This window comes from Psittacula echo (genome assembly GCF_963264785.1).
Source record: "Psittacula echo genome assembly, chromosome: 23".
NCBI classification, from domain to species: domain Eukaryota; kingdom Metazoa; phylum Chordata; class Aves; order Psittaciformes; family Psittacidae; genus Psittacula; species Psittacula echo.
In genome coordinates, this window is record NC_137748.1 from 3,361,574 (window position 1) to 3,388,177 (window position 26,604).

Consider the following 26,604-nt stretch of genomic DNA (forward strand, 5'->3'; position numbering starts at 1 on the left):
ATGCATTAAATCCTTCACTGAGCCCTTCTAGAGCAGCAGCTCTGGGTGTGTGTAGAAGTTAACAGGAACCCAGTTTAACCAGTGGGGCCCCCCCACTGCTGGGGGACAGGACCCTCTGCTGCTAACCCCATGCCCAGGGGGTTTGACCACAGCTTCTAGACCTGGAGAGGGCCCTTGTTAATGAAGCACCATCCGGATGAGTGCTGTGTGAGGAGGAGCGGTTGTCCCAGCGATGCCTTTAGAGCAGGATCCTCCACCGAGCACTTGACACGTTCCTCACAGCTGCCACTTGGGCTCCAGCTGCTCGGTGGCTTTGGCCTCTTGCCCCTCCAGATGGGATCCTGAGCTCTCTGCTGTTGTCTCTGTCTCTCCATCCCCTGCCCCCCCCCCCCCCCCAGTTGTTTTGGCCTCCAACTTGGTCTTCATTGAATCTATTCTACCCAAACTGCAGAATTAAACCCCAGGTTATGGAAGGGTTTTCCTCTGCCACCTTCCCCTCTTCGCTGGCTGACGTTGTCCTAAACATCAAGTGATCAGTAGCAAACAAGCACCTTCTCAGTAGTGAGAGAGTCCTGCAGGGGCAGACCCGGCTCCCCGGCCCTGTGCACACAGAGGCTGCTCTTCCTGGTGCAGCTCGAGGAGAAACCACGTCTTTAACCAAAACCAACCAAACCCCCCCAAACCAAAGACTTTGTGAATCCTTTGTCAAGCAGCCCCCTTTCTGGGGAGCTCTTGCTCCCAGGCTCAGGTCTGTGCCCTTCCCCACGCTGCAGCAGAAAGAAGGAAACTGGGAGCTTCCCTGGGTGTTTTCTAAGCTGAGATTTGTCTTCACCAATGTTGTGGCCGTGTCTGTATTCAGAGCACAGATTTACAGCTCCTCTGCCAAGAAGACAGAAAAGAAAGGAGATTTTCTGTCTCCCGACTGCTGCAGGCTCCCTTGACCCACTTTAGCTCTAAAGCCCGTTCCTGGTATTGCTCCAGCTCGGTCCTTGCTGCACCTCTGACTCTTGGTCAATGAGGATTTCTGCAGCCAAAGCCTGGACCTGGAGCCTGGGGCTGTGCTTGGCCAGCGCTGCCTTCCCTGCGCGCCTCAGGTACTGCGGGGCCGGAGGGGCTCCAGGAGCAAGGCAGGGAGCCCTTGTCATCAGCCCCAGCTTTCCCTGCCCACAGTGAAGAGCAGCCCCAAAGCAGGGCCCCAGCTCGGAGCTGCCAGGAGCCTGCAGCAGCACCTCTGCCAGCGACAGCCTGGGCACCACGTGCGCGGTGGCTTCTGGCAGGTGCTGGAGCTGGAGGCAGGTAAACCCCAGGGGAGCTGGGTGAGGATGCGGTGAAGGCTTCATCCTCTCTGTTACTTCCTCCTGTTAGGAAGGGAAGCCGCTCTCCCAGGCCCCTTTTGCAGAGGGATGGTGATGTTTAAGGTCGCTTTGGCACAAGGGTCTTCAGAAGCAATGCTTGAGCTGGGGGAAGTGTCAGGGAAGGCTCCGACCTCGAGTAAGAGATGAGCAGCGTACAAAGCGTTGGCAGAGCTGCCTCCAGTTCATGTAGGCGCTGCCTCACCTCCAGGCTGTGCAAAGGATCCTCAGCTCCTGCTGCCAGCTCTGGCTTTGCTTATTGAAAGGAGGAAGAGTCCTAGGGGAGTATGTGCAGTATGAGCAGCTTAGAGCCCGCAGGGCATTCGAGCAGTGCCCAGGCTCTCTCCCAGCAGTTGGGGCTTCAGCCCTTGTGCTGTCACTTGCTTTGTGTCTCTGCTCATTTCAGACATTCTCCACTTTATTGGAAGGGTGCAAACGGAGTTCAATCAAGGTTTATTTTGCTCCTTTTAGTGCTGGGGGCTCGACCTCTCCATTCCTGCAGCTCCAAGCAGGGGTTCGGGTGCTAATGACAGACTCTCCCCACCAGACAGGTTTTGTACAGGGTCAAACATTGCCCTTTGCAGCCGAGGTGGAGCTGGTGGCTGCTTTGAGCACTGCCTGTGTTGTGTGCTGAGCTTGGGCTGCCTTGCCAAGGAGCTATTAAAGGGAGTGCTTGTGGTTTGCTCCTTCTGTAGCAGATGCGACTGGGCTTTCTCTGAGCAGAGGAGGAAGGGCAAGCAGCTGAGTCACACATTAATGCCCAAGTGTCTTAGAGCGCTGTGAGTGCACAGCACAAAGGTCAGGCTGAGAAGCTATAAAGAGATTCCAGCTTCCTTCTGCTTTCTGTGGCTGCAGAGTCCCAGCCCCGAGTCCAGTCATGACTCAGGCAGTTACCAGCAGGGGGAAGCCTGATTTCAATCCTCTTCAAGAAAGGCAAGGAGAAAACCAGCAAACAAAGCAGCTCCTCTCGAATCGAATCGGTGCCCTCCCTGTACCTGCAGGGCCTCTGAATTACAGTGAAAGCATCACCTGGAAAGCCAGGTTTTATTCTGCTTAATTCTTTCTGGCCATCAGCAGAGACCACGTTGGAGCCAAGTCCCTGGCGGCTTTCAGACAATCACCAGCTATTCTGCACAATGGCCTTCCTTACAAGTACAATGGTTTGGGTTGGGAAGGACCTTAGAGCTCCTCCAGCTCTAACCCCTGCCATGAGCAGGGACCCCTTCCACTGGAGCAGCTTGCTCCAAGCCCCTGTGTCCAACCTGGCCCTGAACACTGCCAGGGATGGGGCAGCCACAGCTTCTCTTCTCCAGGCTGAGCAGCCCCAATGTTCTCAGCCTGGCTCCATGCGGGAGCTGCTCCAGCCCCTGAGCATCCTCGTGGCCTCCTCTGGCCTTGCTCCAGCAGCCCCATGTCCTTACACTGCGGACCCCAGAAGCGCACGCAGTACCTGGACGTGCACAGCTGCGTGTCCCCATGACCTCAGGTGGCACAGGCAGGAGGTGCTGCACAGCAGCAGCCATTGCCACCAGCGTGGAGCTTCTTAAAGCCACTTCTGGCAGAATTCTCCCAGGAGCCCTGTCAGTTCCTGGTGGCTCCAGAGAGATGAGAAGCGCCAGGCAGGCGCTGAGGACAACCAGCACTGAACGCTGTGCTGTTACCTTGCTGCAGTGTTCGTGCCTGTCCTCCCGCCAGCAGGAACGTGCTGCTGCATCAGCCAAGGTGAGGTTTTATTTGCTAGCTGAGACGTGGCACCCACGGGGAGAACCTGGCAGCTGCCTTCCTCTTCCTTTCATCTTCCTTGCTCATCTGAGCTCCTGCAACACCAGCAGCAAATGTTAAAACCCCAAATGTTTACAGAGCACACAGAATAAGGGAGGTGATTTGAGTCTTCTGGTGCCCAAAGGGGCTGCAGGAAACCTGGAGAGGGGCTTGGGACAAGGGCCTGTAGGGACAGGCCAAGGGGAATGGCTTTAACCTGCCCGAGGGGAGACTGAGATGAGCTCTTAGGCAGAAGCTCTTCCCTGTGAGGGTGCTGAGGCGCTGGCCCAGGGTGCCCAGAGAAGCTGTGGCTGCCCCATCCCTGGCAGTGTTCAAGGCCAGGTTGGACACAGGGGCTTGGAGCAAGCTGCTCCAGTGGAAGGGGTCCCTGCCCATGGCAGGGGTTGGAGCTGGAGGAGCTTTAAGGTCCCTTCTGACCCAAACCAGGCTGGGATTCCATGAATGCTTTTAAAACCTTCCTCATCATCACAGTTCAGTCACTTTGGGAAGCTCACGGCCTCTTCCTGAAGCTTTCATGAGCAATTAACCTCTTTTAACAAAGAGGACCAGAACTGTTCAGGAGCAGCAGGGATTTCACACCCAGAACCTGCTGAAACACTGACTCCTTCAGCAGAGCTTGGCCTGCCAGGATCAGGGAAGCAGGCTCAGGTTCTTTACTGGGTCTGCACTTACTGCAAGAACAGCACCAGTGTGCAGCACTGGGCATTCCCAAGGACAGCCCTAGTAGCACAGACCAGACACTGAAGAATGGAGCCAGGTGAGTCATGGAAACCTTCCATCACTTGGAATGGGAGTCTTCAGCTTGTTTGGAACTGGGAAATGGGAAAGAAGTGAACTATTCTGATAGGTACTTGTAATTTTGGGGACAGCAAGGCAAGATTTCCAGCATGGTGTTTGTAGGCAGTGATTTGTTGCTGTGCAGGTGGGAGCAGCACCCCATGCTTTGTAATCCAATGTTGTTGTAATTTCCCCTTTGTATTTAAAACCATCACTAAGGAATCTCGCAGTGGCCCTGGAACACTGACAGTGAACACCAGACCCATCTGTAATGGCCTCTTCCCACTGGCAGCAGCAAACTGTCCTCCAAAGGACTATTTCCCAGCTAAAATTAAACATTACAAGGCAATAAAACCCTCAGCCTCCCAAGTGCACTCGAACAGCAGGGATCATTGCCTCCAGTTTCTGCAGAGCTGGAGACAGGAGCCAGTTGAGTTTATATCCTCTGGAAGCAAAACTGCTTGATGTTCATTTGTTAAACTGCTCAAAATCACTTCTTAGAAGCTTGCAAACTGCTTTCAAGGCAAAGGCTGCCTTATTCCTTAGCAGCTTTGAGGGGCTCAGGCTGCTTTCAAGCTGAATTTGCAGCCTGCTCTGATTCAGTTCGTTCTCAGAGCTGGAGTGTCCCTTTCTGCCAAGGTCGAGAGCTCTCATTCACTCAACGTTAGGCTCTAACTCCTTGTCTAACAAACTCCTTGTCTCAGGATTAAGAGGCAACACCAATTTGCATGAGCAGATTTTGCCCTGCTCCAGGACCTGCTGGCAAGCCCATAACCCCCAGTGTTCCAGTGATAACTCTGGGGTTTATGTGTGGCTGAGCAGCTACACTGGAGCTGCAGACAGGGAGTGTTCCCCTGGGGAGCTGTGAAACTGGGCCCTGCACACACAAAGCACAACTGAATCAGCAACGTCTCCAACGAACGAGGCCCGAGATGCAGCAAGTCGGGCACTGCGGTGCCTGGTTTTGCCATCAGCTTTGTTCTCTCTGGTCTGATGGATTCCAGGATGTCTTTTCTCTTCCTCTGTATCCCATGAAGCACATTCGCATTAAACCCCACGAGGCATGGGGTAAGAGCTGCAGTAATAGCTGTAAGCAGCAAGACCCCGTTACCTGATAACCGAGGAAATGCCTGGCAAGAAGTGAAGTGTTTCTGCAGGCAGCGAGTATTTGAGGAAGTGCAAGTTACAGAAACCTTGGGAACCCCCCTGGATGCACCATCTCCTGTCATTGGCCATAGACTTACCCAGCCACAGAAAGGGCTCACAGATTAGTGCGAGATCATCCAGTTCCACCCTGCTGTCGTGGAATCATACAATCCCAGACTGGTTTGTGTTGGAAGGGACCTTAAAGCTCCTCCAGTTCCTACAGCTCCTGATGAAGAGCCCCTCTCCAGCATCCTTGCAGCCCCCTTCAGACACTGGAAGCTGCTCTGAGGTCTCCACGCAGCTTCTCTTCTCCAGGCTGTGAGCCCCAATGTTCTCAGCCTGGCTCTGTATGGCAGCTGCTCCAGGCCCCTTATACCATGGGACAGCAGAGTCCAGTCAAAAAAGTAGCTCTGTAAATGCTGGAATTCTCAACCCTACTTTGATGGAAAGTGGCCCAATGATCTTGGGGCTCCTACTTTTGGTTGGAAAACCCTGCGGAATTAGAAGTTCTGGAGGGATGAGGTAGGGAGCTGGGAACACGAAACAGCATGAGCTTTGTCTCCTGAGGAGCACTGATTGAAGAGCATATGATTACACGCTAGAAGACTACCGCATGCAGGGCTGGAATACTGCATGGCCAACCTTGCTTTTGGCTTTTTTCATGGCTACTGAGTGCTTGGCTTTGGAAACATGGTGAAGAAAACAATTGTCTGTGCAACAGCTGAGTGCATCTTCAAATGGAATGAAACACCTGGCTACTCATTACTGCCATTTGGGTTGCAGCAACTTGATGCCATAATGGTCCTTGCAGCACACTGCTAATGAGAAGGTAAACCCAAAGAACTGATGAGCTCCACATTAAGCTCTTCAGTTGTGTAAGAATGTTCTGGAGTAGCAGGATTTAAGGCACAATCCTCACTAGAATTTGAGCAGTAAAGAGCATATTGACAGCTAATGTTAATCTTTATCGTGGTGCCAAACGTACACATCCTCTTCCATCAGCATTAAAAACCAGAACAAGACCAAGCTGTCACTTGGTCAGGAATTCCAATGCTGAGTAATTGAAAACATCTTTGTGGATACCTTAAAAATCCTGCCTTTCCCTTTGCTGTTGTTATTCCCTGCAAGGTGCAGACCACAAATGTGCTTTACATTCTCCCTTTACTACATCGCTTCTCTTCATTGGTCTCTACTTTTTCCTTACCGGATTTACTTCCTTTTTCTGCTTCTTTTTCTCTTTCTCTTTTTCTTGTCCTCCAGCTGTTGGAGCCCTCTCTGCTCATTCCTTCTCTCGTGCTCTGTTGCACAGAGCAAATCTTATCCTCAGTTTTCAAGGCTTCTGTCCAATTATCAACCTGTACCTGCAGAAGGGGAGAAGAACAGTGATAAAAACCTTTACAGGCGCTTGCAGCCCGTTCCCACTTCTCCCTTAAGGAAGGCTGTTGGGATAACACTGAAGATGAAATCTTGTTTGTGGAGCAAAAGCTGGTTTGAATAAATGGGAGGACTTGTGACAACGTTCTGGGCTCCTCCGCTCTGCAGGTGCTGGCAGAGTTAACAGCATCTTGGAGAAAGGAAAATCATTTCACAGACCATTAGGGCTGGTGGGAAGCAGCAGGATCAGGTTTTAATGAATACAGGATCAAAAGCATCTTAAAGCAAACCAGCCCTGAAAACAAGAGCAGGCTCATCAGGGAAGACAGGAGATGCTTCTAACGAGAAACAAAGCACCAACTCAAAGGCATTAGGGAGTCACTTTCTCATAATAGTGCATTTTAAAGTATAATTTACTCTTCTAAAACATTAGCTTTGATACTTTTCCAGTGCATGTAAAAATAGTGCTATGAGCAGCTTCCCTGCAATTAAAATCTCCAAGTCAGAGTTCTTCCAAAGGAGGTCAAGATTTGTTTGTTTTCTCACAACTAAAAGTGGTTTCTAATCACAGCAACAATGCCTAAGTTATCTTGCAGCATCCAGAAGCCAGGAAAGCAAATCTGGACAAGAAATGTGCACAGCTGGAAGCTCAGACCTGAGAAGGGTTTGGATGTGGAAAAGGGAACTATCCCTTTTCCAGGCACTTCCTTGGGAAGGTGCTGATCACTATGGCTTTGTACTGAATTTATCCTGTATGGATGTGGTGGCTGTGCTGGCACAAAGTTCTCCCTTCCTGCCTCAAGGGCCACAGGTGCTGCTGGATCCAAATGGGATGAAGGTGGGAGGGAATTGCTCATTGCAATGACAGTTCTGAGGACAGGGAACTTTCAGGTCAGAAAGGGCAGCAAATGACCTGTCATTTTATACATCTGTTGGAAAAGAACTGGTTTCAGTCATCGGTTTGAATGTGGATGCTTAAACCCCACCTAATTCCTGTGCTTTTCTGGATTTCTGCTTTGAAACTGGAAGCAAAGTTTCCCAACTTTGTCTTTTTTTACCTGTCCATATATACGAAGAACCTGCCTAACTTCTCTCCCTCTTTAACAGTTTGTAAAGTTGGGTAATATTTAACTTACCCTCCTATTTCATGCAACGCTGAAGATTACTGACTTTATAGTGGAGGCAAGTGGGGATGCTGCGCTCAGTCTCTAGCTCAGTACTTGCTGTTCTGCCGCAATAGAAGCAGCTCACCAGCTCCCTTTCCCTGGAGGATGCTCAGACTTCCATGGTTCAAAGAAGCTTTTCCTTTCATCACAAATCATAGCAGCACTTCCTGTCCTCCTGTGTGCCCTGCCACTGCCAAAGCTCTTTTGACAAGGTAAATAACACTGTAGGCTTTGTGCTGGGCTGGGTCAGAGCACCACGCTTGCAAGAGGATGGAGTTTCCCAAGCAGAAGCCAGGCTGGAAGCAGAACCTCTTTGATCCTGGCTTTTTGAATTGGCTAGGACACAAACACTGCTATTTCACAATGAAACCATAAAAGGCTGCAATATAAAGCTTCATTTTCTGAGTTCAACTGAACCCAAACAGGAACCATACACTCAACCCAAGCAAGGATTCCATTGCAGGTTGTGAGCACAGCCCCGCATTCTTCCTGCATTACATACGGCACATGAGCTCTGTAGGTGTCTCACTGGTATAAGGAGAGGTGAATCAGGCACCTTGCAGTGTTTGTGTGACTGTTGCATATATAAAAGCCTCATTAAGTCTCTGCGGTGACTGGGGGTGGCTTTGTTTAGAATGGGTTTGTTTGGTTTTGTACCAAAGACGGCAAATCCAGGAAATCATTAGATAGCTGTTTTCATACCCTCCCAATCACCAGGAGCCTCTATGAGCTTTTAATTAGTGCTGCGTTTTCAATAACTCTGGAGCCGTACGTGGTGCAGATTCCTTCCTGGATAACAGGGAGATAATGATGAGAATCCTGGTTTTCAATCTCTCACTGAAGGGATGGCTGATCTATTTAATCAGGCTGTAGAAACGCTGGCAGCTTGCTCGGATGCAGCCTCTCTCTAATTACATCGCTAGAGTTTTAGTAAATTGCAAGGGGAAACGTAGGAACAAAATAATTAAAACCAAAGTGGAAGTGAATGTTAAAACGCAGGAGCTGTTTCATGGGCATCCGTTTCCAAAGCCTCACATCAAACCCCAGCTTCCACGGCTGCAGAAGCAAGAGCTCCAAACCTGGATGTGCATTTCTCCTCATGCAGAGAAACCAACCTGTCTTGGAGCACTCACGTACCCGAAGTGAAGCTGTTTGAGAACTGGGTACTCTCACAAGCACACTAGAGTCAAAACACGCGCACACCAGCATCGCCCCGTGCAGGTTGTCAAGGTTCAAGCAGTGCCTGCACCGAGGAATTGTGCAGTCATTCTGTCACAGAGCTGTGTTAAGGACAGAAGGGTCTGCGGGGAGTGACAGCATCTTCTGTCTGCCACCCGGGAGAGGACAGCATTGACCCTACATAGCTTTTACACATGGAGGAGAGGTGGAATCCCAGCTGCGTTTTCACAGATATCCACGTTCATTGTCCACTTCCTGGGAACAAGGGAATCCTCCTTAGGAGAACATCACAAACAAAGCCCTTAGAGCATAAAATACATCAATGAAAACCCAGTTTGTACGGGGAATGTGAACCCCAGGGTAACGGAAGGGGCATGGGAGGAATCCATAGCCGGAATAGGAAAGCTAACACCAGTTCTGGACTTCACAAGAGGCGGGCTCATGGCGCGGCGCAGCGGTACCTGCTGTTTCGTCACCATGGGCAGCAGCTTGGGAGATGAAGGAGGGAAGCAGGCTCCAGGACTTGGATGAGACGCTCACCAGGAGAACCCAGCATGCTGGGTTAGCAATGGAGCAAGCAGCATTCCCTGAGTCAGTAGTGGGCAGATGTGGCTCCTCCAGTACAGGACCAATCGGGCCTTGGGAAGCAGCATTTTCCACCTGAGATAAGGGACAAAAAGACACCACGTTTTCCATTTAAACAAGCAGAGCTGTGACTACACGATGCAAACAGGTTAATTCGGTTATCGGGGTGCAATTGTAGTAATTCACTGCAACCCGAGGCTGAGATTGGCAGTAAGGAAAGGCCGGTGGCATGCTTTAAGCTCTGGAGAAGCTTCGCTGTGAAATAACTTCATTTAAGTCATTCAGGCCTAGAAATGATGAAAATTTGGCTTCCTCTGGTTGCAAACCATTACAATGAGAAGAGAAGACCCACGCACAGATGGGATCTTAGGGCTGCAGGAGAATTTGGACTTCAGGGCATCATCTGGGCTCAGAGCAGGGTCACCTCTGAGACCCCACAAGGTTGCTCAGGGCTTTGTTCAACCAGGCCTTGAACACCTTCAACAGAGACCATACAATCCCTCTGGGCAACCGGCCCAGTGCTCACCCATGATCACAGTGGAAACCACTCTCACATCCCATCTAAATACATCATTTTCACTGGTGTTTCTCATCCTGCCACACGGTGACGTGCCTGGTTCCATGGGCTTGACAATGCTCTGGCAGGATCATCCCCTGCACAGGGCACCTCGAGTCCTGTGTTCGGCTCCGGCCCCCTCACTGCAAGAGAGACATTGAGGGGCTGGAGCGGGGGCAGAGAAGGGCACCGGAGCTGGTGCATGGCCTGGAGCACAGTGTGATGGGGAAGGGCTGAGGGACCTGGAGGGTTCAGTGTGGAGAAGAGAAGGCTCAGGGGGACCTGATCGCTCCCTACAAGTGCCTGAGAGGAGGATGGAGCCAGGCTCTTGCCCCACCGCTGCGGGTGCGGGGCGGCCCCAGGCCCGCGCCCCTCCTCTGCCGGCTGTGGAAACGGAGATCTTTGCCAAATAGTGAGCCACGGCAGTTGAGGGGCTCTTTGACAAACAGGGAGCTATAGTATCTGAGGGGCTCTTTGCCAAATAGTGAGCTATGACACCTGAAGAGCTCTTTGGCGAATAGTGGCTTCACTACCTGAGGGGCTCTTTGCCAAATAGTGAGCTATCCATTCTGAGCGGACACCCAAGCGCTCCGCCGCGCTGCCAGAATGTGATCCTCCTGGCGGGCGGCGCAGAACGCGCATGCTCAGCGGGTGGGAGGGGGGCGGGTGCATGTGCGGAAGCGGGGCTGACAGGCGGCAGGGGGCGCGCGCACCGGCCGGCGGTTGGGGGTTAGTCTTGAGCATGCGCAGTGGTCACGAGCCTCGCGCTGGGGGAGGTGGCGCGGCGCGCGTGCGCGCGCGGGAGGGAAGGGAGGGGGGAAATCGGCCTCCGTCCTGCTGCTTCGTCAGCGCCGCGCATGCGCAGCAGGCTGCTGCGGGGACCTGCGGAATAATGAGCCGCTGAGTGTGCTGCGGGGGGCAACGGGCCGGGGAAGACATGCTGCCAAATAGTGAGCTGCGGCCGCTGGTGTGCTCGTAGCGGGGTTGGCCGGGGAGTGAGGCGGGGGGGAAGAGCTCGCGGCCGCCATCCCCACCCAGCGCACCTGCTCGTGCCTCGGCCTCCGAGCAGCGCCTCCGCCACAGGAGACACCCGCTGGGCCCGAGGTAGGAGCTGCGGGGACCGGCAGGAGCTGGGGCAGGGATCGGCCCCTCTGAGGGGGGGTGTGAGGGAGCAGGGCCTGAGGGGAAGAGGAGGGGGAAAGGGCAGGGAAAAGTTGGGAGCAGGCCTGGTTCGGGGGTTCCCGGCGGTCCCCAGGCAGGGGGAGAGGTTGTGGTGCCAGGAACTGAGTGTGGAAACACGAGTGGGAGAAAGGAAATAAGGAGCGGAAGAGCTGAGGTGAGGAACAGCACAACCGAGTAAGGGTGACAGGTTGTGGCTGTGCCGCTGAGGGCGGCGAGGCACGTTCGGACAGCAGGAGGGAACTTGGGCTTCGGCTTAATTGGATCTCAGGGTGTCTGGGATCCGGACTGGGATTTCTTAGCTGTGTCTCAGGCCTGTAGTGGTGTTTGAAGGAAATGGTGCATCATCCTGCAGTATGGAAAGGCAAAAGAATTTCCTTTCGCAGTTAGATGTGCTACTGGTGGGGTTTGATGGAATGCTAGTACTTGCTAAAAGCATTATCTTGATTAGTGATAGATGGTATGATAAAGGTACAATATTATTCCCGTAGTATTTGTGAGGCTGCCTGTGAAACTTGGCTTTTCCTGACCAGAGTTTTGAGAGGGAAGAAACCCACAGAATATAACGTTATTTGTTGTCATTTTCCTCCAGCTCAGCAGTGTTAAACGTGTTTACATCTGTGATGGCAGAGCAGCATCGTGACATAATGAAAGGGAATACGAATTTTGTGATTTCCTTTTTCTTTAGAGTTCAAAGTGGTTATGTTTTAATGTGAAACCCTATGGAACTGTGTAAAAGAATTACACTTTTATTTATGCTTTATAAAACAGAACTTTCTGGTTATTAACCCCCCCCCCCCCAAATTAGTTCAGTTAACATGTAACTGGCTTGCTTCTTTTCCAGTGACGTTTTCTACCCAGATGCAAGAGTGCTTTGGTTTCCTTGTGTCACTTGTTTTGTTGTGACCTGAAGGAAAAGCACATATTCGTTTTCCTCATGGTAGTTTGTGGTGGATGGGTATGGAGCCCACATGATAGCAGGAGGGCTTTTCGAGCTATCAGCCTGTCACTCTCAGTAGAGGACAGTAATACAAAGCTGTACCCACCAGAAGATTGTAGTAACTACTGTCAGATCTGATACCTTGATTCACTTGAATATGGCTACCAGTGTTGTAAAACTAATCGTGTTTCCTCCCCAAAAACTCGAGGATTTGTGCACAGATACGCATCACGGAGGGTGTTGCAATGGGGTTTGGTGTGGCACATGGTGAGCAGCATCATCACTTACTGCACACAGCACAGTGGAGTGCTTAAAAACTACTTCCCGTGTAATGGATCTTCCAGTTTGCTGATGTTTTAACATGGAGAAGGTACCAGCACTGGCGATAGGATTGGCTTGGTTAGAGCTGATAAATGGTCAAAACAATTCCACTCACCAGGTTGCTCCATTTCCACTGAACCCGAGCAGGATAGGGGGAAGTTTAGGGTTGATGTCTGAACTGAGACAGGCCCAGTGTTAGGTCTGCACTGTGAACCCAAGTTTGTTGCCCTGCATGATTTTTCTAGACACCAATCCAGTTTACAGTAAGAGGGGCTTACCAGCTTTATTCTTGGCACACTCTTGTGTTCAGCATTTAACTCGTGGGGCTTGCCATTGCACTGTGAACTTGAAATCATCTGCTTCATTTCTTCCTGGGCATCATTTCGGCAAAATTGAGCATAAAAGCTGAGGCAGATACCTATGTTTTGTACGCTCAGGAGCTGTTGCTGTGTCAGGGATTGCATTCATAGTTCCATGCTTGGAAATATCCACTGTAATTTGGGAAAATTCCTTCTCTTCTCCCCAGCTTTGGCTCGATTTTCTGCACGATTGGAGTCTTATGTAAGATCTTGCTGTATTCCTCCAGCCTCTGACTGCTGTGTTTCCTACTCAGCACAGAGAGGAAATACAACGACAATGTGTTGCTGCTTGATTCTCAGTTGATAAGCTGCTGCTGCATTCTGCCTTGTACTTTGTTCTTGGGAGCTGTCTTAAATAAAGCTTGTGTCCCAAGCTCTAGAATCACATGAGGGTACAGGAAGCTAGTGTGAGATCAAAGTATTGATACCCTTGAGGAAGCAAAGAAGCTGTTGTTTTTCAGAAGCTCTATTAATGTATCAGAACTTCTTTTCTTGGTCTCATGGCCCTCTACTAAACTCTGTAGAAGCATTTTGGAAGGAAGGAGTTGAGTAATTCTGGAAGTCTCTTCCTCTTTGCTGATCATAGCTGAGAAGTCAAGAAAATTACATAGCCCATGTGAAATGTAATTTGTGGGGCTTTTGGTTGGGGCTTTTTTCTCCACAGTTTTAGGACTAAAAGGATGCAGAACCACTGACTGTGTAGCAAATGCCTGGAAAAGACTTGGGAGTTCATTTCTATACTGTGAGTAAATTCTTTGGCTGCAGGCAGGTGTTGCACCGTCGTGTTCCCTGACCTTACAACTCCACAGATTTCTTTAAGCATCTGTAGAGTTTATAATGTCAGGACCATGGGAGGGGTTAAACACTCCAGCACTGAATTCATAACTGCAATAAGATACTGTTTTAGCCATTGATACAGCAGAAGGCAGTAGGATACTGGTGACTTCAGGTGCATTAAGGAAAGAGTGTTGCCATTTCCATATTGAGATCTCAGTTCAGCTTTGATTAGCCTGTGTTGTAGGTCTTATTCCATAGGTTATGTTGTATGAGTGTGGACTTGAAAAATGGCTTGCTCTAGCAATGCAGCATGTACGTTGTGCATTTTAAATGGGGGCTGATGTAATGCTTGGGCTGTGAATCATACACAGGAGTGTTAATGCTTTTAAAAATTGATTCTGATGACAGAAATAATTGGCAAAAAAATGATGCCTGTGCACACCTTGGAGAGACTCACCTACAGCCGAAGTCAGAATATTTGTTTTAAATATGCTGTTTTAAAAGTATTTTAAATACTGAGGCATCTCCTAAGTACAGTAATATTGCTTCTGAAAACATGATGGAAGATTTAACTCTGGACACTTGAATTTTGTCCATATTCAGAACCATTTCATGTCACATCATCTGTAAACTCATAGGCTGTAGGTGGACACGAGGGTACTTAAATTGCTGCCTGATAGTTTAAGGTTCTCTTAGTTAGGAGTTAACGTTGAGTTCATAGCAGTACATTTGGAACACGTGTGATCCCAGACATGCCAATGACATCTACACAGCATCAATCTGCTATGCCTTGTTTAAATATGGAAACTGCCTTCTGATAGCAAACACAACTTAAAAGAATTATATATTTTTGAACTATGAATATGCAGGAGTGGCCCTTGTAGAGGTTCACAAAATAATTTGTGGGATTTAAACAGCGACGTGTAGTTGTTCAGGTTTTATTTCCTCCTTTCCATTAAGTCTAAGTCCTCATCTTTCCCAGTAAGCAGCTATCTCCCAAATGAGTCTAGCGTGTGAATATCTCTGTTTGGGCTGCGACAAGAACGGATACTAAGCAAAATTGCATGGGCAGAGAAGATGGTCTGGAAAAACTTACCTGATCTTGGAGCCAGACAAGGAGTTTGCTGCCAGGACTTAATCAGCTGGAGAAGTCTTTTCACTTTAGCACATGTATATTTTGAAGTGTGGCTTTAGTTACTGTTCTGCCCACATTCTTTGCTCATCACTGCAGAAATTTGTTCATAAATCAGATCATAATTGTATGTAGCAACTTTTCTCAAATGGCACTCATATACTAGGAGACTTCCCAAGATTATTAAGTTTTATTTCTTCTGCTTGGATTTGGAAGCTACTGAGGCCTCAGTTATGTTCTTTTCAAAAGAAATCCTTTTTCATTCTAATTTTTCATTTCAAATCTTGGATTTGCCTTTGTGTCTGAAAGAAAAGCTCATCTGACGGCCCAGGGTTTAGAGCCATGCTCATAGCAGTGAGACTGGAGTGCAGGTGGAGCCGCACAGACCAAGTCCTCTGGAGCTGCTGGATAGCAATGCAGAGAGGCTGCCTGGCTGCCTCCCAAGCGCTGCTGCGTAAGAGGCTAGAACAGACGCTGACTACAAAGTTGTCAGTTAACATGGCTAGAACCATGCTTACAACTGTGTGAACTGTTACAGAATGTTGCCTGTCCCCTTCTCCTTCCCCAAGATTCCATTAGCTTATGGTGAAGACGTGATAGAGCATCTCCTTGGCTGCATGGAAGTCAGGCTCTTGGGTATCCTGCCCTCATAAAGCTGCCTTTGTCATTTCAAAGGCCTGTTAAATGGCACCACTATATTGGTGCTTTCGTTTCCTTCAGCTGCTTTTTTTGTGTAGAAGTGTGCAGCCTCAACAAGTTGTGCTTGAAAACCACATGTATCAGTTTACTGAATTTCTTAGAAGCACTTGTGGGCACTAAATGAAGTTCAGAGAACAGTTACTTCACTCCTGCGTTTGAGAGAGACAAATTGCTTAAGATTTCCTGTTAGCTTGTGGGGGTTTTGTGCTCATTTGTTGCCTAAAGAGAAGAACAGTGTGTCAGTGGAGGTATTGGAGTCTAGAACTTCTAAAGATTGCCCATCAGATGTTGTGTTCTGCCTCACTGCCCTCTGCTCTCTAGCAAGTGCAATGGCTGTCGTTTAAATTTGATATAATACAATAACAGGGAGTGCAAGGACAAGCATTACAGTAGATTATATTCAGCTCTATCCTGGGAATGTTCTGAACTATCCTTACTTTAGGTTGGCGCCAACCTTAACCAAACCTGCAAGTGTGGTAAAAGTCCCAGTATTAGAAAGAGTTATAAGTTCTGTGATTTTGAGTTGGCTCTTGGCTAGCAGGTGTTTGAATTAGTGGGAAGTTCATCTAGATAAAGGGCTCCAGAGGGAATTATAATCTTGGTGGTTTGCTGGAGGTCAGCTCTGCAGTCTGCTGTCCCAGGTCCTTGGGAAGTTCTTTGGGGAAGAGCAATGGTCATGGCATTACCTTTCCATTTGGAAGACTTCCATGCTGTGAAAGTGCACATGGTTTACTTGTCTCAAGAAATCTGCTAAAATGGCAACTGAGCTACTTGACAAGTGACAGGGAACAATTTCCCCTACAAGTAGGAACTGGAGCTGTAAAATACTTCTTACGGTTTGCCTGTGAGGGAGAATCTGAAATGAGAGAGTTCACAGGCAATAACAAACCCCCTGTCTTCAAAACTAAGCTCAGGTTTCTTGCTGAAGACAGGAGTCTGCTCGGGCTCCTTGTTTCTGTACTGCGTTCAAGTAACATTTTTTCCTTGTGAGAGGAAAGAAATGAGCAGGAATGCATTGGCAGGGATGAAGAGCAAAGAGGTGAAAAGGAGCATTTGGAGAGAAAGAAATGAGAGCTTGCTTGCCTTTGAACATGCTTCTGAACTGAGTTATCAAATTAGGAGGCAGATTAACTTCTGAGGAAAAAGAGTCTTGAGATTTAAGCTGTAAGCATCTCAGGATGTACCTCAAGAGGATTAAATATAGAAGTAGAAAGAGTTAAAGAAGAGGCAAAGCAAACATGTGGTGACCAAAACACAAACAGTGTCTCTAAAACTACAAATCCAGTTTGCTTTGAAGAATGTATTGGTTTTTATATTTACTGGTGTGGATTTAGTTCCAGATATTTTGGGTTATTTCTAGGTAGGGTTGGATGTGATTTAAGGGAGTACAGGTTTCTACATGTGTTCAAACACCGGCATGAAGCAGTGTTAGAAGAAGACCAAAAATCCAACTGAAGGACTGAAGAGCACAAATTCTCAGTGGAGGTTTTGTTTATAAAAGCAGAAAGTTATTTAGAGGAATTTTGGCTGCTGCTTCCCACCAACTTCCTCTCTCTTTCCTTGGGTTAGTTTTAGCTTTTGCTATTTTGTCTGGTGATATCTGGGGAGGAGGATGTGCTACAGCTAAAAACTGGTGTTCCTTTTCTTCCACAATCTATGTCAGACGTGCAGTTCTCCTCACAGCGCTGACGTTCTGCTGACTCTTGTCCCAGCCCTTCAGAGTTTGTACAAATTATTATTTTTGGAAGTGACCAAACCTATTTTTAATATATTTTTTCCCGCTTGTTTTACAATGGCAAAATTAGCTTAGGAGGAAAAACAAATTAAAACCATTCCAAGAATGGAAAATCATAGAATGGTTTGGGTTGGAAAGGGCCTTAAGATCAGCCAGTTCCAACCCCTGCCATGGGCAGGGACACCTTCCACTAGAGCAGCTTGCTGCAAGCCCCTGTGTCCAACCTGGCCTTGAACACTGCCAGGGATGGGGCAGCCACAGCTTCTCTGGGCACCCTGTGCCAGCGCCTCAGCACCCTCACAGGGAAGAGGTCCTGCCTTAGATCTAACTTGAACTTCCCCTGTTTCAGTTTGAACCCCGTCACCCTTCGTCCTATCACTACAGTCCCTGATGAAGAGCCCCTCTCCAGCATCCTTGTAGCCGGAAGCTGCTCTGAGATCTCCACACAGCTTCTCTTCTCCAAGCTGAACAGCCCCAGTGTTCTCAGCAGGAGCTGCTCCAGCCCCTGCTCATCCTTGTGGCCTCCTCTGGACTTGTTCCAACAGCTCCATGTCCTTTTTATGTAGAGGACACCAGAACTGCACACAGTGCTCCATTTGAAGGAGGAACAGGACATGGCAGGTTTGAAGGCATACTTGTAAGGGTATATTTCAGTGACCTTTTACTTCGCCTGTTCCTGTGCTTGCTGAGCAAAGCAAGAGGCAAGTTTTTCCTTACTGCTAACTTTTGCAAAGGACACTGCTGGATATTGCCTGTTTATTCCCACTGTGATTTACTACAGCGGTAAAAGTACCAGTGATGGCATTTGATGGTCAGTTGCCATATTGGGCTGGGGGTACACTGGCGTTTAACATCTCTTTTTAACGGTATTTAACTGCCTCACAAAGCATCTGTAGGAAGCTCTGACACACCAGACTAGAACAGAAAAATCTTTCACATCTCCAACCTTTGGGCCATTTGAAAAGCATAACTGGCATGCAGCAATTCTATTAGCAGGCTGTCATAACTTTTATTGCCACCTGCCTAGCCAAGCCACGTGGGAGGAAAGGATATGAGAGATAAAAGTGACAGTTACTCAGAGGACATTATATAGTCCAGTGTATCTCAAGCTCATACAGTTGCCTTGCCTTTTACACCACAGCAGCTTTCTAGAGCTTCTTTGCATCTGTAAGATGGTATAGCTTAAAATCCTGTTGGGTACAGCAAGTAGCTGTTAAAGTTTCAGTTTGGCCATCACATGATTATGTGTTTCCTTCCCCAGCAGCCTTCTGGAGAGCAGCTCCTTAGGAGACTGGTGCAACACAGGAATCTGGGATTAACTTCTGCCCTCCACCCAGGAAACCCTTCAACTTCTCAGGGTGTTCCAGCAGGCTTGATGAATGTGCCATTGTAACATACAAAGTTGTTGCTGTCTTCTCTTTGCCTCCTCATTAATCCTTCATTTTCATGCCATAAAGGGGAAGTGTTATCACTAAATCTCCCAATTTGTCTTCAGGAAGGCCCCACTGGAGTCTTTCAGCTGCGTAATTACGCAGAAGTGTTAAACCACTTCTGTAATCTGTGTGTAGAGACATTTAATTGCTTCAGTTTACTTGGAAGTAGAAGTTCTTCCTCTAGAAGAATGCTTAGTGTTGATAAATACCTTATGTGGGACTTGGTTCTGGGCAAGAGCAGTGTTGTGACCTCACAGGCACTGGGAAGACGCTGCTTGGGCACTGACTCTCCACACAGGCCTCACCAGAGCTTTGCTATGTGTTGAAGTGGTGGACTCTGCCCAACACCCGTGTTGGGAAGAAGACCAAGTAGGTGGTTGTGGCTTGAGGTTTAATTAACGGTGTCCAGCTCTGGGGAGCAACACAAGAGGGATGTGGAGCTGCTGGAGCAAGGCCAGAGGAGGCCACAGAGATGCTGTGAGGGCTGAAGCAGCTCTGCTCTGGAGCCAGGCTGAGAGAGCTGGGCTGGTTTGGAGAAGAGAAGGCTCCTGAAGGGGAGACCTTAGAGCAGCTCCAGTGCCTAAAGGGGCTACAGGAAACCTGGAGAGGGGCTTGGGACAAGGGCCTGTAGGGACAGGCCAAGGGGAATGGGTTTAGCCTGCCAGAGGGGAAATTGAGATGAGGTGTTATTAAAACCTAAAATGACTGAAACTAACTACAATTGTAGCAACAAACAAAGCCTGATTTCACTTTATTCATTGTTCTTTCTTCTGATCAAACTCTTTAGGCTTAGCACCTTGTTGCTCAGGTTGATGTCAGTGAGGAGCGAGCTTAAGAAACTTCATCCTCTCCCTGGCTGCTTGTTCTCCTCTCATAGTGTGTGTCCCACGTGTTTGTGCCTGTGCTATAAGACATCACTGGAACAACATAGATTAAAAATAGCTGTGAACAGAACAATGGGACAGGCTGGGGGGGAGTTGAGCAGTGCTGCTGTGAACCCCAAGGGGAAGAAAGAAGCTTGGGTCTCTCCTGTTCCTGCCCGTGGGCTAAAACCAGCAATAAGGCAGCATTCCCCCAGCTCTGGAGAGGATGAAGTGGGTTTTGAGGCTTGTGCTGGAATTCCAGGTTTTATCAGTCCCAGAAAGACCCTGGAGACACTTCACTGTGTCTGGAGACAATGAAGCAATGATGGTCTTGGAGACAAGACTGAATGTTGCCAGTAGAAGGGCAGTTAGCTGAGTATTCAGAAGTGTCTGCCAAGGTCAGCTTGATTTGAATGACACAGAGTGGAGGAATTGGGGTGATTTTGAGTTTCAGGTAATAAAACCTGCAGCAAGTGCCTGAAGTGCAGATTGATGTCCCTGTCTTTTCATCCCCTTCATTCCACTTGCAGAGCACCAACTGCAAATAGAAGAAGTTTGGGAAGCAGTTTGATGTGAGAGCTCCCAGTTACCATCAGTGCTGGGCCTCTGCAGATCACATCACCCAAATCGTTGTTTGTCTCTGAGCTTTGCTCCAGGAAATACATTTCCATGGAGTTAACTTGCGTCTCTGCAGGGTGCTCCACTTCTTTCTTAGCTGCTGATAGCCAGTATCTCTTCTTCAGTATTGACATGAGCTTACTTGTGCTCTTTCAGAGGAAATGAAACCTAATAAACCCCCACTTCTGGCTTTTACAGTTGGCTAATGCGTGTGTGCTGGTATTGCCAGGTGCTTTGGGAAGGTGCACAGAACTCAGACACAGACAGACTGGTGTGAGCCTTGCTTGGGAGAGGTCTGGTCTGCATCCAGAAGCAGAGAAGTCATTCCCAACACATTCCCTAGCAGTTGGGTTTCAGGAGAAGATTTAAGCTATAAGAAATCATTCTGTGGATGTGGAGTCACTGAACCTAGGGCTTTGTTTTGCTGTTGAGCTTGGGTTTCATGTTGCTACCTGTGGCTCTTTCGATTAAGAACTAGTTGTCAGATCTGATCTCTGATAGTCTGAGTCTCTCAAAATGAAAACAGGGGGTAAGTAGTGAGTCGGAATGGTGGCCTCGAAGTAAAGTAGTAAATTCCAAGTCAAGTGGGAGTCTTGGACTCCTTAAAGCAGATGATGTGCTGGGCTTATTCCTGTAAGGAGCTGCACATTGAAAGAATGAGTGGAGGTGGTATATCCCCTCTCCAGAAAACATATGGCAACACTTGGAAATGTTTAAATATAACAACACATTTTGAAGGGAGGAGGGAGAAAGCAGGATGATGGCTTTAACATGTGTCCTATGGGATTTACCAGTGCTCCTGAAGGTTGGTCTGGGTTTTTCTTTATTCTCAATGGTTTTCCTTTCCTTTTCCCTCTTGCTGCGACGGACAGGGTGAAGCTCAGTTCTGAATTTCTTCTGCTGGGTGGTGAAATCCTGTTGAGTCTCCAAACTGGCGATGTCAAGAGTGCCGAGTCCTCCCCCTCCGGCAGAAATGTCGAGTGGACCTGTAGCAGAAAGCTGGTGCTACACTCAGGTAAGTCCCCACTCTGCTGAGATGCTCTTGACACAGCACGGTTAGAACCTTGTGGTTAAGAAGTGAATCAAAACAAGTTTCGAGTCTGGAGTTCAGAGTCTGGCAGTGTTCAAGGCCAGCTTGGACAGGCCTTGGTGCAGCCTGGTCTAGCTGCTAATTTAATCTAACTGCTCATTGCAGGGGGGTTGGACTAGGTGAGCTTTGAAGGTCCCTTCCAACCCAGACTATTCTGTGATTCCATGATTCTCCAAGGCAACAGACTGTTGCCCTCTGCACTTGGCAAGGAGAACTTTGGAGAGGTTGGAGTGGTCCAGCTGCCTCTGTGGCTTGTGCTTGGGGGTTATTTGTCATGTAAATGACACAGTAAAATTTGCAGGTTTTGTGGTTTTTGCCTTTAAGATGGACAGGGTGAATGAGCATGACCCTAAACCACCTCTTCTCTGTTTTAAGATCAAGGTAGTGAAGTTTTCCTACATGTGGACCATAAACAACTTTAGCTTCTGCCGAGAAGAAATGGGTGAGGTCATCAAAAGCTCAACCTTTTCATCTGGAGCCAATGATAAACTCAAATGGTAAGGAATAGAGCAGAGAGGTTCACCCTCTTGTACAGCTGTGTGAAAGGACTGTGTGTTTGAGGTTCTAGAACAGAGAAAAATGTATAAAACGTATCTATAAATACAGAAGAAAATATTTGTAGTGCACAGATGGGCTCTTGCTTCCTTGAATGTACAACGTGTGCACAGAGAAGCTGCTGTTGCTTCAGCATTGTGTTTGGGCACACAAAACAACTGCTGTTTGCAGTGTTTGCTAACGGAAACCATCAGCACTAATGGAAACCCATAGCTGAGGGTTGATCATATCCTGCCTTGAAGCTGAGACATGCTGTGGAGGATTAGTAATGTCTTAATTTGGGGGTTTTTGGCCTGAGCTTTACGAGGCAATGAGAGCCCACAGCCAGTGTGTTCAAGCTCTGTTTCAGCCCATGTTGTTAAAAAGGTAATTTTTGCCTGCACTCTAAATCCTGCAATAGAAGACTGTTGCTGCTGTGTTACCTTCCTCTTCATGACAGCTTTTGGGGGATTTGGAGACTTAACATAGAGGTGATGGAAGTACCAATGTTCTGTAACTCCTTCTGCCCTGGAGTTTCTGCTTCTTAAAGCTGCCATTCTTTTTGCCCTTTCCCTTTCCTTTGAAACTTTCCTTACCTTCCTTGAGTTCTCCGTGTGTAATTCCCAGTAAGTCAGAGTAGACTTTGTTCAGAATGTGCATCTACTGTGGGTCATGGCTGACCTGGGAGATCCATGGACACCCACTTCCTTATTTTATCCCTTGTTGATATTAAGTGTGTTAACATTTATCTTTAAACCTCCTTAGGACAGATTGCAGCAAATCAGCCACTAAATAATAGTGTGTCTGTGATACAGTTTGTGTTCCCTTCCTTTGGGTGGCAGCCCTGTGCTTTCTTTGGGCTGCTCTTTGCTATTACATTACCTTTACAACCTTTGCAGGGCAGAGCTCAGTCAATGTCTAGATCTTTCTGCTTTTCTGTCATTATGTCTTTGAGCTGTTAGTCATTTGGCCTAGATCTTGCTTTTGGTGAGATTCTGTGGCAAGTTTCAGGTCATGGAAGTGCTTATGAGTTAAGCCTCTTCCTGCACTTACCACATTTTCTTCACACAGGAGTAGTTTTCTCTTTCTTGCCCTAATATTATGGTGTTTGAGAAATCACCGGCCTTCCAGAACCCCATTTCTCTTTTCAGTTGCTTCCTGTGGAATTTTTACCAAGCATTTCTCTGGATTTGTTGCACTTCCTCAGATCCATTGCCTCCATTCAACTATTTCTTTCACTTTCCTTTTGTGAAAATTGACATCCAGGGTTCTTTTCAGTAATTTAAACTAAAGTAATTTAAACCCCTTCCTCTTTCCCCTTCGTGTTTTGTTGCTTTGCCCATAGTTCCTGCCTGCATATTATTATCTGTTGTGGAGATGTAGCGTGAGTCTGAGTGCAGCGTGCGGTTCCACTCTATTTACCCATCTATTATCTCCGTGTGGCTGTTAAACAGAACTGATTTGCTGTACATTTGATGGTGAAGACCCTACAGTGGCCTTTCTTTGAAGGCTGGGAATGACCTGCCAGACCTAGCCCTGGCATCTGACTCACATCCCTGCTTTTACAGGTGTTTACGTGTGAACCCCAAAGGCTTGGATGAAGAAAGTAAGGATTACCTATCCCTCTATCTGCTGCTGGTGAGCTGTCCAAAAAGTGAAGTTCGAGCCAAGTTCAAATTCTCCATCCTGAATGCTAAAGGAGAAGAGACAAAAGCAATGGGTGGGTAAAAACTCATGTCTCGTCTGCTGGGGTCAGGTTGGTGTTAGCTGTTTGATGAGGTGAGGCTCAGCTGGTGTCTGAAGCACCATCTCTCTTTCAGAGAGCCAGCGAGCGTATCGATTTGTACAAGGCAAGGACTGGGGATTCAAGAAATTCATTAGAAGAGACTTTCTTTTGGATGAGGCCAATGGACTTCTTCCAGATGACAAACTCACTCTCTTCTGTGAGGTAAGTCTTCCTGTGCCACTGAAAGAGCAGCACTTCCATTAGCTGGAGGTAGATGTGACGTGAGCTTTTCATCCTTGCTTTTACAGAGTCAGAGGTGTCAGGAGAAATCCTGCCTGGTTTTATGGCACTTAGGTTTTATTTGGGTATGTGTGTGGCAGTGTGTGTGCTTCCGGTGGCTGCTTCTGGGTATGATTCATGGTGATTCACTGCCATGCATTTGTGTGTTACTTCAGATTTGTCCTTTACCTGGGATGATGACAGGAATGAAGCGTGTTTGATTATCATTTCACTTGTGGTTTAGTGTTATCATCCATCTGTTTCTACTATTTAAGTTGAAACTCACTTGGGATAATAACCAGCACTAGCTCTGTGGTGGCAACTGGCCTGCCTGTTACTTGCCTGCTGAGTAAAGAAAGAGTTTTCTTTCTTTCCCTCAGTGTGTCTGTAGAGCCAACAACAAGAAAAACAGAAGAAAAAGGAATTTTATAGGAACTGCTATTTTCTCTTCATTGTGTTTGTATTTTTCTCTCAACTGCTTACAGAATGATGATTTCAATAGTACTAATTTCAGACAAAGATGCAGTTATTTCTGCAACTAGATGTTGTAAGTTTTAAATGAGCAAATTGAAACTCTCAGGGTCTTCAGAGCTTCTGCTGCTGCCTTCATTTCTATTGCCTTTTTAACTGCAGAATACCTCCTGTAGCTGTGATTTTTGCCAGAAGACAGGTAGAATGAGTTGTTCTCTCTTTGGATCTCTTGCAGTGTTGTTTTTTATGGGAGTCTTTTGCTGCTTCAGAGCTGTTCAACAGTTGGGGTTTTTTGGAGGTTTTTTACCTTGGATTTGTTGTTTGGGTTTTATTTTCACTTTTGCTTGGCCATCATTCACATGTTTAACTTCTAAAGGATCAGTAGCAAAATTAGGTACTGTCATGGAGAGAGCCCTTCCTTTAACACTTGATCCTGCTCCTCTGCTCTGCTCCTGTGAGACCCCACTTGCAGCACTGTGTGCACTTCTGGTGTCCTCAACATAAGAAGGACATGGAGCTGTTGGAGCAAGTCCAGAGGAGGCCACGAGGATGAACAGGGGCTGGAGCAGCTCCTGTCTGGAGACAGGCTGAGAACACTGGGGCTGTTCAGCCTGGGGAAGAGAAGCTGCTTGGAGACCTCAGAGCAGCTTCAAGTGTCTGAAGGGGGCTGCAAGGATGCTGGAGAGGGGCTCTTCATCAGGGACTGTAGTGATAGGACGAAGGGTGATGGGTTCAAACTGAAACAGGGGAAGTTCAAGTTAGATCTAAGGCAGGAGCTCTTCCCTGTGAGGGTGCTGAGGCCCTGGCACAGGGTGCCCAGAGAAGCTGTGGCTGCCCCATCCCTGGCAGTGTTCAAGGCCAGGTTGGACACAGGGGCTTGGAGCAAGCTGCTCTAGTGGGAGGTGTCCCTGCCCGTGGCAGGGGTTGGAACTGGAGGAGCTTTAAGGTCCCTTCCAATCCAAACTTTTCTGTGATTCTGTGAATACGGGAGGAGGACAGTGTCTTGCCTCCCACCTCTGTACGTCTGGCAATTGCCATTTTCCTCCATGATGAAAGAGCCAGAAAACTCCCAGTTGTGGAGTGAAACTCCAAAATGAATGTGTGAGAAGAGAATTTGCAAGGTGCAGTGTAGCTAAAACTGAGCTCCACCAGTAGTCTTGGCAACTGCTACTAATTCAAGTGACTTCACTCTTTACTGAGCTACTCCTTTTAAAAGCTTCAGCTCGGTGGTTTTGTTTGTTCTGGATGAAGAGAGAACTTGCTGCTGCCTTCACCTGGCCTTGATATCTTCTCTTTTCTCTTTCAGTTTGTTCTCTGCTCGAGCATGTAAGAAATCTGAAGTTTAGTGATATCAAAGGGAAGGTTTTGCTGTCTGAAACAGTTTGGCAACAGCTTTCACCAGCTTCCTTTTGGGGTTTTATTCCCCCCACTCTTTCTTTCTATTTTTCACTTCTCCTTCCTGAGCCTACAAGTCTCCTTGCATGTAAACCAGTGTGCCATATGCTCTCCTAATGCTTCCCTGCTGGCCACAGGTGCCAAGTGATGCTGCTCACATCTGTACTTTCAGCAAGCGTGTTTTGCATGTAGAAACTCTCTGAGGAGTTAACAATACTTGATGTTTGTTAGGTGGGGATATGTTGGGAGTGTTCTGGAGACCAGAAGGTTGTCTCTGCTGCACCTTCTCATTGCATTATTAAAGGAAAAAGGTCTTTTCCTCTCTGATCATGTCTGCTGCTGAGCACAGATGATGTCTTGCTGCGGATGCCATTAGGGCAGAGAATGATGTGTCTTGTCAAGTGTTTCACATCTGACCTCACTTAGTTGTCAGTTGGGAGATTTCTCTACTGCTGTTTTGCAGGTGGAGTTGACTGTTCATATCCCAACTGCATCACTCTTTGCTCTTTCAATTCTCTTCTAACATCATAGGCAGATATCCTGGTAAAGCTCCACAAAGAATGGTGTTCCCAAAGTGACAGTAACAGCTCTCTTCTGAGCTCAGCAGCATTGCTGTCCTTGCTGAGATGTTGAAAACACCTTGAGCAAAACCTTCCCTATTTTGACCCCTAAGGCTGATCACTGCATGGAATCTCTCAACTCCTTGTGTAAAAGGCCATGTAATAGATTTTCATGAGAGTAATTGACTTTCTGTCATCTATGGAGAGGTTTATTTGTTGATTTGAGACACAGGTAGCAAGTAGGTTTTTGGCTGGTCTGTAATCAGTACTGGATTCCAGCAAGGGATCTACAGCTTGGAATTCCTTTGCATGAATCTGATCAGTTTTCAGCCTTCATTGAGTCCATGTTGCTGGTCTGGATGGCACAGGGGAAAACCAGAATGTAGCTGTTAAATCCATGAAGAAGAATATTAGTTTCCTCATATTTGGCAGGGGGTTGGAGCTGGATGATCTTTAAGGTCCCTTCCAACCCAAAGCAGTCTGGGATTCTGTGATTCAGCTCTGGCTAACCATTAGTGTCCTTTGGCAAACAGCATCTGATACGGGTTTGGGTTTGGCTGTTTAACTGTGACTGCC

The 26,604-nt window shown here is 47.8% G+C and overlaps 1 protein-coding gene across 13 annotated transcripts in view; it reads left to right on the forward strand.

Annotated features, from left to right (window-relative positions):
- Window positions 1–10,807: 10,807 nt before the first annotated feature.
- SPOP (speckle type BTB/POZ protein) overlaps window positions 10,808–26,604 on the forward strand; it is a 33,958-nt gene continuing 18,161 nt past the window's right edge. For 12 of the 13 annotated variants that reach the window (XR_013958385.1, XR_013958386.1, XR_013958387.1 and 9 more), the window contains exons 1-5: window positions 10,808–11,021; window positions 20,846–20,988; window positions 21,439–21,560; window positions 23,166–23,317; window positions 23,418–23,545. Coding sequence is in view for 1 of the 13 variants with exons in the window: in XM_080633430.1 (XP_080489556.1) it covers window positions 20,911–20,988; window positions 21,439–21,560; window positions 23,166–23,317; window positions 23,418–23,545 (480 nt within the window). In the remaining 12 variants the exon portion in view is untranslated. The remainder of the gene's footprint in view (window positions 11,022–20,845; window positions 20,989–21,438; window positions 21,561–23,165; window positions 23,318–23,417; window positions 23,546–26,604) is intronic. The other variant, XR_013958396.1, reaches the window with a different exon arrangement.